This window comes from Aythya ferina, assembly GCF_964211825.1.
Source record: "Aythya ferina genome assembly, chromosome: 3".
Classification (NCBI taxonomy): Eukaryota; Metazoa; Chordata; class Aves; order Anseriformes; family Anatidae; genus Aythya; species Aythya ferina.
Genome location: NC_140298.1, coordinates 22,993,982 through 23,006,126, shown reverse-complemented (window position 1 = coordinate 23,006,126; position 12,145 = coordinate 22,993,982). Strand labels below are relative to the sequence as shown.

Genomic DNA, 12,145 nt, shown 5'->3' with positions numbered 1-12,145 from the left:
CCTTGAGACGAAAAATCATTTGTGGCAGTTCAGCTGAAGATGAGCTCCCTCTTGCTGTGTGCAGGCTTTCCAATTTTTGATGCCTGGCTCTAATCTACCCAACACTTCTGTTTTGACTGCACATTTATGCCATTTAGCACACTACTTGCCTGTGTCCCATTCTGTGCTTATCTGCATTGTTGAACATCTGCTCCTTTGAGGCTCAGTGAGAGCCTTGATTCTTTAATCCTGGAGCTTGCTTAGGTATCTTACACAGGTTGCTAACTGTAATTCAGATATACCTACAAAATTCTCTCCCATAATTAACAAGGTGCTTTTAAAGTACTTCCATTTCTTGCTCAGATGTTTCTTGCCAACTGCTAGTAACTAGAAATCAAGGACCTCTTTTATCTGTGGTTGACCTAAGCAGCTCTTGTAGCTCTTGAAGCTGATTCTCAGCTGTTGCTTTTCTTGTTCCAACTAACCTGGTCTCTCCTCCTTGTGCAGCAGAACGGAATCTCGTCTTTGTCCTGTGTTTTCCATATACTGGTGGTGTAGGCATTTTTATTAGCTAATGTTCTGCTAAATGAAAGCTGTGCCTATATTTGTCTTCAAGTAGGTTTTCTAAACTCAAACCTTTTGGTGAAATGCATTCAGTTCTTTTCAGCTTCTGTATTTGATTAGAAAAAGGTCTTTATGGCCTCCAGTAGCACCTTTCCATCAACTTTTATTCCCTCCAAGTTATGCCATATCCATTTCCATGTACCTGTTCTTGCTGCTTCCCTCAGGTACTAGTATTTGTAGAAGAGTTGACCCAATTCAGCCAAAAATTATCCATATAGCAGATGAAGGAAATTTGTTTTTTTGGCTTGAGAAAGGTGAGAAGGTAAGTACATTCACTAATAAAACTAGCTAAATAATCAACAGTCCATAACTGTATTGATTGATTAGCACGTTTTCCCCTATCTTAATTAATCCTCCACTCCCAACTGCAGTACTACAACAGCTACCCAGTCACTGTAAGCAGTTGAAGTACTGACACTGTAGCAAGCTAACTAGGCTCTAGACCGTGAGCGTGGAAAAGAGCTTAACAACCTTGCTCAAAAGTTAGGATCTCTGTAGTTCAAGGGTTTTTTATCACATTTTTCCTGTTGACTCTGAGCTCTGTGAAGGTCATTGTTAAGGCAGAAAATGACTTATACAGCAAGGCAGGCTCAAAAATTAGTAGTGTAATGACTCAGCAGAATTGTGGTCTCCAGAATCTGCTTCTGAGGTTTTTACAACAATTACAAAAAGTTGTTGGAGATGAATGAACAGAGAATTTATTCAAAAACAGGATGGAAACTTGTATTCATCTAAAAGTACAGTTTGCTTAATACTGGACAGCATACATAGCTGTAGTTCTTGTTCTGTTGTGGTTAGTAATTCATTCTTAAGGAGGGAAGCGGGGAAGAATCCACAATAACATCCCTTAGGTCAGACATCTGAACTAAGATGCATGCTACCCCTTTTCCCCCCCCCCTCCAGATATTGTTCTTTTCCTTTACCTTTCCATGTCCCCCTCCCATTTCTGAAGAAATGTTTCATGAAGTAGAGGGGAATAGGAGCTTTTCAGAGGGAGTGTGAGATCTTTTACTGGTTCCACAGGGGAATATGTCTGCCCTAGCTAATGTCATTACTGTAATTGTCTTCAATGATTTCTAACTACTGTATCTTAGAAATATTTTAACTACTGACAAAGTTCTTACCTCAAAATCCATCTTTAGAATAAGATTTTAAAAACCTGCTAGTTTAAGTGAGGGGATTACAGATTACTTGTCATGGTTCTCAGCATGGAACTTACATGTCACTAATGAAGTTTATGTATCTACTGCTGGCGCTACAGCAAGGACTTACCTCAAGCAGCTTACTAACTTTGCTCTTATAAAGTATAGGTATGTGGTGGACTTTTTTTTCCCTCACAGGAATATACAAGAGGCTATAAGTCAATGAAGTTAAATTGTCCTCACCTACAAATAAGGTACTTGCCTACCACGTGAGCTGCTACAGAAGTCGGTGACTTTTCTCTTCTGAAATATTGTTCTCTCCTTTTTACAGATCTATATCCTGTCTGGCATAAAGCTTTACAAAGCAATGTTTGCTGTAATTTTTGTTTTGCAGTGCTGTCAGGTAGTCACTTGCATGTAGCTGTGGTAGCTATTTTCTAATGAGCATGCTTTTCAGTAGTTTTTGGTCTTTACAACAGCTGAACTTAGACTCCATCTGTCAAAAATTTAAGGCTAAGCTTATCCTAAAACAAATACTGAGTGCAAGATACCTACAGCAATCAAGCTTCAGTGCTGTCTTTTTACCACCTGCTCACAAAAACAAGCTGTTGCACACAGATACCACATTAAGACCAATATAATATGCTAACTATAGCTGTACAGTAAATTACGACAAGTTCTTAAAATCTGAGTTTTTTCCTTCTTAGGACTTTAAAATTTGGATTTTTTTTAGTATTTCACTTGGTACATTTGTTTAAAAAAATTTGTTTTTATGCGTATATATAAAAAAGTTGGATAGTGAGGGTACAAACTCAGGTTTGTATACTTGGCGGTGATGTAAGAGCTGCTCAAGAAGAACTGAAATTTCTTGGTGCCTTTGAAGCAGAATCACATCAGAAATGTGGGGATAGCTGGGTTATGGTTTAACAGACCACCTCTCTTAAGTAGATTCCTAAGTAGACATTCTTGATTCACCCCACTGGATATGATTAAAGCAGGTTGATTCTTTTGTTCCATTACTTTTGTTCCATTACTGACTCCAACCCTGATGCACTGTTTACTCTACAGGGAGGTCTATGAATTATTTTGATGACAAAACAGGAGTTGAAGGAAAAAAAAAAACAAGTATTACTTGCTTCACAAGTGTTACATTTATCTGCAGCAACACGTTTTTCCACTCTTACAAGTGTCACAGTGACCTTAATTCTGCCATACACTAGACTTCATACAGGTTGGGGTGGGAGGGAGAGGGAATGGAAAATGAGAAAAAGCACAACTTTTATTCCATTGCTTTTTAGCTGAGCACAAAACAACATAAAGATGCAAGCTGTGCTAGTGTTCTGCTTTTGAAATTGATGTACCAAGGACAGCTTCAAACCAGGCTAATTGGACAGCTTGACTGCCAGAGGCATATCCTGACACTTTTGGTAAGAAATAAGCATTATAACTGCTCTTAAATTTGTTCTAGAATTAGTACTATTGTCAGCCTAAGCAGTTGAAATGAGTTTCCCTCTCATCTTGTCATTCCCATAAGATTTGTAAAGTGAAATCCTTGTTTACAGAACCAAAGCAGCAGCTACAGCCATTTGGGTTTTAAGAAGGAACAAAAACAACTGCTACACAAATCCAATGTCTTTTGAAAATATTTTATGTTAAAAATACAGAAAAATATTTCTTGTTCAAAAAGGAAAAATATACTGCATGACGACACTGGTCTAGGTATGTTCAGAAGGTGTCTGTGGCTCCACAACCAGTCACTGGAGTGATGACCCCATTTGGCAGCTAATGGTTCTTTGTCAACTTCTCAATCATTTATCAAAGCCAGAATCATACTGTGACAAAACAGAAAACATGAGACCCAGTGTATTACTGAAGCATAGGCAAGTAGGAACAGCTATCACTTTCAGTAGCAAATTGCACTTGATTCTGAAATAGAAAGTCAAGGCAACTGTGCCACTTGCATTATTTATGAAGACGAGGACTGCAGAAGTAATATTGCAGTAGAAGAACGATAGTTCTACCTTGTAGAAAGTACCCAATCACAGAACTCATCAGGTTGTAACTTAACCTGAGCACTTTATTTTCTAAAACAGAATCTGTGAAATAAACTTAGCCCTCAAGATTACCCCGTCTAAACAGGCTGCTTACTCTAGGTGCTAAAATCATGTAGTTTTGTATTTACTTATAGTAGTTTTGAGATTAAGTAGTAGTCTGAGTTTTCAAACAATGTTTGATCAGAAAGCATAAAAGCATATAATAAGCATGCAGTTGACTGTCAAAATATATTACTGAAGGTTAGCAGAAGAAGATCAGAATTATGAATACCAGCACAAGCAGAATAGGGGAAGTAAAAATAGCTGGCAGACACTTCCTTTGTTCCTTGGGAGCAATTTTTGAGACTAACCTGTACAGGTACATGAAGAAACAGAGCAGATGAAAGCCTAGTTTAATCATGGCTTCCTTCATGTGCGATTTCAGTTGTCCTCGGTTATGGATCTCTGTGGGATCAAATACCCCCATGTTTCCGCTTGGCACCATAATGAACCTGAAAGTTTAAGAAAGAAAAAAAACACACAAGTATAATCATTAAAACATTAAGGAGTGTCAGGAGGAGGGGAGAAGAATTTGCACAGAAGTGACATTCATCTAAAGCTTGTTTCCTAGTTAAATATAATGGAGCTTTTTTTAAGATTTCTATTTCAATCTCAGGATATTGTACATCTCTGCCACTACACAATGAAAATCCAGAGGTCAAGCAGTATTGAAAATGTTAGCCCAGCTTCCCAGGTATAAGTGGGAGAATTTCCAGTTAAAAGCCAATTCCAGATCATTTTAATTGCTGTTTGTGACTACTCCGTGTTAGGAAGAAAACCTCTACCCACACTGGAAAGATGTATTAACTGAAAGAGACTGGAAAAAAAACTTAAGAATCAGTGTTTTCATTACAAAAAAATTATAGAGAAAATCACAAACTCCAGTGGTCAAAAGCAGATAAGACTTAGGATCTGTGTATTATTTCCATTTTTAGCAAAACTATCCTGTGTTATCACAGCAAATACACAGCTTTCCTATGGCTGACAGGTTGAAAAACTGGGCAGGACTGGAGAATTTGAGTACTTCTTGTCTAAATCCACGTAAGAACAGCAGCTGAGTGAAACAAAGTGAAATGTAAGCAAAAAGAAGAGTAAAATCAGTACAGTAAATGCCTGTGTCTTGTGAAAATTCAAGCAACAGTACAGTCATTCACCATACACATTTCTCTAGAGAAAAAAATGCAAGCACTTGAAGTTGTCACTGCAGCCGAGCCCAGTCTAGAACAAGTACTATTAGTAGTATCTCACTTAAATCTCATACAGGTTCTACCTTCCTGGAAAAATGCTCTTTTCTACACAGCAATTTAACTCCTAAACTCCTAGTCGTAGACCTTGAGCAAGAGCAAGGTCTCTGAACAGAACAGGTTTTCTTTATATACTTGAAGAATGTTACCAAGCAAAAGAAAAAGCAGCCCCTCCCCATCTTGCACCATTCACTGCAGTAACAGGAGCAATAGGAGGGGAAGAGAGGTTCTATAGCAGCAGAAATAAGTGTTATTTTTCTTATTTTCACAGGAACATTAAAAAGTACTGACACATATTTAATTAGTAACAATTATGTCCCATTAAGAATAGCTCGTGAAATTATTAATTTCAAAGTCTCTTCTAAATTTGAAGCTTTAAGTGATTGATCTATTGTTATAATTCTGACACTAATTTCCATTTTCATGGAAATGTAGTACATTTTATTGAAATAAAAGGAAGTATACAAGTTTCCTGTATCATTTGACCCTAGAAATAAGATATATAGTGCACCGTTTCCTTACATCTCTAGGATACGAGTACCATAAAGATAGTATTTATTCAATTTGTGTTTTAAAAGCAGTGACACTTAAATGACACAAATTATTTAAAGTTTCCAGAACTTGGGAGTTATTTTTTCCAAGAGGCCCCCAGTCTAGTTTAGCTTATGTTACACATCCAGGGAACTGTAGTCATGGACACAATGATGCTAGATGCTGACAAACACAAGTTAGCAGGATGCCAGCCACTAGATCAGGCTGACCAGGGCATCATCCAACCTGACCCTGAACACCTCCAGGGATGGGGCATCCACAGCTTCTCTGGGCAACCTGCTCCAGTTCCTCAGCACCCTCTGAGTGAAGAATTTCCTCGTAACAGCTCCACACCCTTCTTGGGGTTGGGAGTTAGACCTGGATGCAGCACTCCAAGTGGGGCCTCACAAGGGCAGAGCAGAGGAGGACAATCCCCTCCCTCACCTGCTACCCACTCCTCTGTTGATGCAGCCCAGGATACAGTTAGCTTTCTAGGGTGCAAGCTTGTACTTCTGGCTCATGACAAGTTTTTTGTCCACCAAAACCCCCAAGTCCTTCTCTGCAGGGCTGCTCTCAGTGAGTTCTTCACCCATGTCTGGGATTGCCATGACCCAGGTGCCGCACCTTGCGCTTAGACCTGTTGCAGAAATTCACTCCAGAAATTATTTCTTGAAATACTGTGACAAGTGAAGACAATTCAAACACACCCACCTGATGCTGGAAGCTTGCAGCTCTCAGTAACAGGTTTACACAATCTGTTCCCACTTGATTGTAATTTAGTCATTGACACTTTATTCAAACTACTTTTCAATCCACCATTTTTCTGACTACCATACCCTGTGTCCATTAAATGACTGGGTGAAATATAAGTTCTATCCCACACCATCAATCAGATTCCCTTTATAATACTAAACATATAGTTTAGTTTTATAGTTTAGTTGCTTTTGCCAACTTCTAGCTCCTTCACCATGAATGGGGTACTCTAGGCTACCAGTATGGGTGCAAGTCGCTGATCCTCAGAAATGAGGCAGGATTAACAGTAGTCTTAACGTTCCGACTTCTTATGGCAGCATAGGCAAAGTATTACACTGTCATATTCATTTATTACATGCATTGCACATCTACATTTGAGGCAACATCAGGATTTTAGGGTATTCCAAATGACAAATACAAAATGAGAGCTGTCATTTCGAAACAACATTCAAAGCCTACTGCCTAAAGCATGGAAACAGAAATCAATAGCTTTTAAAATTCCTTCTGACCATGTTGAGAAGAGAAAGCAAGTGGCTACTTTAAATATTAACAGAATGGTAAATTATGTTGCTTTAACATATTAGAAGGAAGCAAGGGGGAAACTAGGATAAGAAATCCTCAAGATTTCAAAGAAAATACATTGTCTCTCTCCCCCTTCCTCCCTTCAGTGTCTTCGTAGAAACAGTCTAACCAAAAAAGAAACACCAAATACTAATACTACACTCACCAAAGGGACCATCACTCATTTTGTGCAACTGTTGCACAAACACACATTTGTACCTACAGGTGGCCAAAACTATCCCCGCCTGTGCATGGAGGCAATATGCAGCCATTAACTGTAAAAGTTACACTGCCTCATGTTTCTCCAACTGAGAAACATTTGAAGGCTTTACTAGAAGTTTTGTGGAAAACAAAAGACGTTAAGTACATAATTATATTTTGCTGAAGAACAATCAGAATATCAGTAAAGGAATCTTCTCTTTTATGAGCTATGAAACCTCTTGTATTTAAAAAATGACTCATCCCTGCAAATAGTGTTAACGAGGTACAGAGAAAAAAGAATTGTAGCTAACTTTTTATGCCTTAAGTGACACCAAACATTTCACAATTATACAAAATAAAATGCACAAGTTTGAACCAACAGTCCCAGTGTTACCTCATGCAAACCTCTAGTGGGAAGCAAACCATTTCAAAGCGGTAGACAGCCCGGGGTGAAAAGACCAGTAACACTGACGGCTATCATAACATGAAAAGTCTGGAAACCTTTCCAAAAATAAACAGGCAAGACAGTGGACCCAAAAGGGGTCCAAACACACAAGGGGGAGAAACAGGACTGCAGACAAAGGAGGGTGTTTGGGATAACACCACAGTCTGATGGCTTTACAACCATCACTCAGGCTGATGTAAATGGTTTTGTGCTGGTAACACTACCAGGCACATAGGCAAAGAATGAAACATTAGTGACCGTGTCTGCAGTGCTACCTGGTAATCCCAACCAACATGCCATTATTTCCTACAAACTCAGGAATGACTCACAGATCAAGATTCCTGGGCATTAGAGAGAACGCAAGGAAAGGCCCAAAGCCTTATGTCATTTACTCCACTGGGTTTCTTCTACTTTTAATTGCAAGGAGAGGAGAGTTTTGTTAACCAGAAGACTGTTAGGAACTGAAGAACACAACTGAAACTTCTCATTATGACATATTATCTTCATATTACACTTAAAGCTAAACCAGCAACAGGGAATGAAACGCACACACAACCCTTCACACTTACCTATATATATTCCATGTTGCTATTGGCAAATTAAGGAGAAAGATGAACCAGTGCAATGAAATAAGCATTAATACAGTTACAACAGCATGGCCAATCACCTCTGGGATGACCCACTGTAAAAAGGGAAGAAAAAAAGAAGGTTATAAGGATAAATTTATTTCTTAAAAAAAAAAAAAAAAAAAAATTGATATGGTGTTATCATCTGATTCTAATCACATCAAACTGACAAAATTCACAGATGCATGTGATTTCATCACAATGCAGGGAAATGAATACCTTCAGACAGATTGCACATGAGTAAGCCAGAAATTATGCCCTAAGGTATTAAAACAGAGGTACTGTGTTTAACACAGCAATTTCCAGAAAGAAACACAACATTGTTTAAACAGTTATACTACACATGCACTTCAGAGCGAGTTAAGAAAGAATACAGTGCACATTTGAAGTCACTGCAGAGAACATTTGGTGTAGGAATGAAAGAAACACATAAGAAGCACATAAGTCCGCATAGACGCAGAACGTATAAGCACCTCCAGACTTGGTACAGATAAGAAAGTTGATCGATATTAAAATTGACATTGGTAAATCGGGTCAGCCCAAGAGGACATTTTTGGCTTGAGAGCATCCTGCAGTGTTCTCTCTTACATTAAGAAAGACTTTTAAATCAAAGTGAACACCCATGTGGGCGGGTCACACGGATTTCAGAAGAACAGCTTCAAGCAGATTTGATTAATATGGAACTTTTCCTTATCACAGCAAAACACTCTGCTGTTCAAGACATTAAGAATTATATACAAGTATCAGGGAAAGTAGCTAGAAAGATTTGAGTTCAGCCAGGAGTAGACATCGCTACTTAATGGCACATGTACAAAAAAGAAAACTTGAGAGCTCTGGGAAGAGTCCCACAAATTCAGAGAAGCAGCCCATCTCAGCACCAAAGATTAGCAGAACAGCCTTTTGTGGCTAGTTTTATGGAAGACAGGAGCCCAAAAATGACAAGTGGACTGCAGAGAAACATAAATGCTTTGAATAAGTATTGCCAATCCATGCTCTTCAGATATACATTAAACCCCCATTATTTGTGATGCTGAGATGATGGATTGTTGTTTTTTTTAAACCCCATTAAATGCAAAGAATAATCATTTACTTTATTGAGTTTTGAGCAGCAAGATCTCGCATTAATGTAGTCACATTCCAAATCTGATAGCGTAATTATCTGACGTTCAGGATAAGGAAAAAATTGTATAGGAAGTCAAAATATTCTAAGCTTTATTTTCATCCAGTATGTTGGGGTGAGCACTCTTCTGTCTTGTTCTACAAATCTGCCAAAGGCACGTTTCAGTTAGCCACCACTCAGTCCTACTTTAGGTGGACGGACAGGCCATATTTTATTATCAGGCTAAATGATTTTATGGTACTTTTTCCAGCAGCAATTGTTGCACAAGTGCTAAAGTTCAATTTAACACTAAAAGCAGACCAGGAAGGCAAACTCAGTATTTTTGGTATCACAATCATTATTACCATGCTTGGAGCAAAACCTTAAAAGCAGGGAAAGGTTGATGCACCTTTTAAACTCACAATAAAGCTGGCTATTGCAGCTTCTAGAACTAAATCTTGTTATTTTACATTTAGAGTAGCATTGGGTAATTTCCCAGTTTGCTATGAAAGAAGAGGTTCATGTTGTTATCACATGAACTTCCAGCACCTGGAATACAAAGGTTTCAGAGAGCCCTATCAAAAAAGGCTTAACACACAACATGTGCACATCATCAGGTTATAGCCTGTAACGCTTGTGTTCCTTTTCTTCAAGGAAAGCATGCATTTTTCCTTCTGTTCTTAAGAGGTGGGTGAAGGCTTTCAATTTTAATAAGTGAAATATCTGTCTAAGGTGAGATTCTTTCAGGTGCTTTTGGGCTTCTTTCTGTTAGGACAACCAGGTAAATTCGGAAACACCAGGATCTGAGCATGAGGGCAGCTTCCCCTTCAATCCGGAACACATAAATGGAGGCATCAGCCCTGTCCTGTTCTAACAACACCCTCCAGCGAAGTCTGCAGGCGCTTTTGTAGCAATAACGCAGAAACCCTGCCACAGGAACTCCACACGCCCTTCCCACCCTCTCCCACCTCACCCAGCGAGCTGCCCTCCGTGACCAGAGCGCACCGCACCAATTTTTAGGCCCGGGGGGGCCCCAAACCCGCTTCCTCCCCCCCCTCAGCGCCGGGCACCCAGCCCCGCTCCCACCCGGGCCCCCACATACCGGGCCGCGGCCTCTCGGCCGAAATGAGGACCCCAGCACCCCCACAGCACCACCGCTGCCGAGCCCGGCCCGTCCCGCTCCCCCCGCCGGTAAGGATACGAAGTAGACGGCGAGGAAGATGAGCGCGCAGCAGTCGATGAGCGCGAAGATGAAGACCACCGACTCCATGGCGGCGCGGCCGCCGCCCGCCCCTCAGCCTCCCCGCCCCGCTCCGCCCTGCCCTGCCCTGCTGTGGCGGAGTCACCGCGCAGCACGCCGGGACCCGCAGGCCCCGCGGCCGCCTTCCCGCACCGGGCAGAGCGGGACCGGGAGCGGGACCGGGGCCGGGGCCGGCTGCCGGCGATGCGGGTCCGGGTGCGGCCGCGGGCGGCGGACCCGCGTCTGAAGCAGCGCGTGAAGCAGGTGCGGGGCGGCGGGGCGCGGGGGGAGGCGCGGGGCCTGCGCGGCAAGATGGCTGCGCGGGGCGGCGTGAGGCAGCCCAGCGCGGCTCCAGGCGGAGCGCCCCACTCTGCGTTTTATAGAGCAGAAGGAGAGCTCTGGTGCGCTCAGGAGGGGTGCCAGCTCTGGTAGCTTCTCTGTTCCCCAGGGCAGTGGGCCAGGGGGTCTCGTCCACCAGGTCTTCAAACAGCTGGGAGTTCGCTCTTCAGAAGTTTAGGGTCTTGCACCTTGAGTTCACAAACTCAGCCAGGATATTGAGTCTGAAACAGGCATATTTGAGCTTTATTGCTGAATATTATATTATTATTATATTACATTATATTATATTACGCTTTATATTATGAATTTGAAACAGGCATATTAGACCTAGCTATTCCAATGAGGTTATTGACAAAGATTTTATCTTGCTTCCTAACATTTTTAATTTTAGTACCTTGCAAGCAGTAGATGTGGCCAGTATGTTGACATTGGGATTCTAGCGTCAGATTTGCAGAAAACGTACAGGTGAGCAAAGATTTGTATCCTTACATTCCACATTCAGAATATGGAATACATTATTTTGTTATTTTATGTTTGCGTATTGTCAAAATTTTAATTTTGTTACCTTCTTTACTGGTTGTTGAGGTTAACTGAAGCAATCAGATCATTTCCACTCCAGTGTTTTCCTCTGCTGATGTATCTAGTAATTTATCTCTTATGATTGCATCAGTACTGCGAGATCTAGTTGCTAATTGTTGTTGCTGTTAAACAGCTACAGACACGTTACAGCGTTTTGGTCCTTATACAGGTGATGAGTTTAAAACATGAGAGAAAATAACACTTGGATGCAGGCAGATGGGGTGGGTAACAGGAGTCAGTAAGACACTAGATCTTCCTCGGTTGCTTAGGAGGACAGTCTACCTCACATAATTATTTGAAGGCTTTCTTTGTGGGTAGAAAGGCAGATTATTAATGAATGTGAGAGTAAAGGAGTGGAGAGAAGTATATTCATTAATGTTTTTACAATCTATTTTTTGTGCATTGTTAGAGAAAAGGATCCCAAACTCTTGCTGTGGACTTTTGTGGGTTTTGGGGTTAGGTTTTATTTTTCCTCTGTCACCTGTTGCAGAAAAGCAAACGAAATGTTTGCTCTGTAACTGAAAATGAAAGGTTGACGATGTTTGTTTGCAGGTAAGGGTGCTCATTGAATCAGATTTTCTCACATTGGTTTGTTATTCCTTATTGCAGTTGTTCCGTACTGGACTGTGCTTTCTAGACCATACTCTTATGTCCATATGTTCTTGTTTAAATTAAAATAAGAAAATGAG

General features: G+C 40.7%; 2 protein-coding genes across 4 annotated transcripts in view; one reads left to right on the top strand and one right to left on the bottom strand.

The window, feature by feature from the left end:
- Positions 1-3,375: 3,375 nt before the first annotated feature.
- On the bottom strand, positions 3,376-10,630 carry CNIH4 (cornichon family member 4). Of its 2 annotated transcripts, none has more exons than XM_084515550.1 (5): positions 10,500-10,630; positions 9,290-9,358; positions 8,143-8,255; positions 4,150-4,290; positions 3,376-3,577 (listed from the first exon to the last, which is right to left on the bottom strand). In XM_084515550.1, exons 1-5 carry the CDS (start codon positions 10,566-10,568, stop codon positions 3,550-3,552), a joined length of 420 nt encoding a protein of 139 aa, XP_084371676.1. In that variant the 5' UTR covers positions 10,569-10,630; the 3' UTR covers positions 3,376-3,549. The 2 variants fall into 2 exon arrangements, with proteins under 2 accessions (XP_084371676.1, XP_084371677.1); XM_084515551.1 differs by lacking the exon at positions 3,376-3,577 and adding an exon at positions 3,930-4,017.
- Positions 10,631-10,669: 39 nt separating this feature from the next.
- The window catches only part of NVL (nuclear VCP like), a 38,300-nt gene continuing 36,824 nt past the window's right edge, over positions 10,670-12,145 (top strand). For both annotated transcript variants that reach the window (XM_084515544.1, XM_084515543.1), the window contains exons 1-2: positions 10,670-10,802; positions 11,269-11,342. In XM_084515544.1, the coding sequence (XP_084371670.1) occupies positions 10,743-10,802; positions 11,269-11,342 (134 nt within the window). In that variant the 5' untranslated portion in view covers positions 10,670-10,742. The remainder of the gene's footprint in view (positions 10,803-11,268; positions 11,343-12,145) is intronic.

Excerpts from the sequence above, each read along its gene's own strand:
- CNIH4 (XM_084515551.1), bottom strand. The coding sequence starts at position 10,568 with ATGGAGTCGGTGGTCTTCATCTTCGCGCTCATCGACTGCTGCGCGCTC. Across the intron at positions 8,256-9,289 it reads GCTGCTCAAAACTCAATAAA|TGGGTCATCCCAGAGGTGAT; the intron begins GTAAATGATTAT and ends CCCTTTTTACAG. Across the intron at positions 4,018-4,149 it reads TTCTTCATGTACCTGTACAG|TCAACTGCATGCTTATTATA; the intron begins GTTAGTCTCAAA and ends ATATTTTGACAG.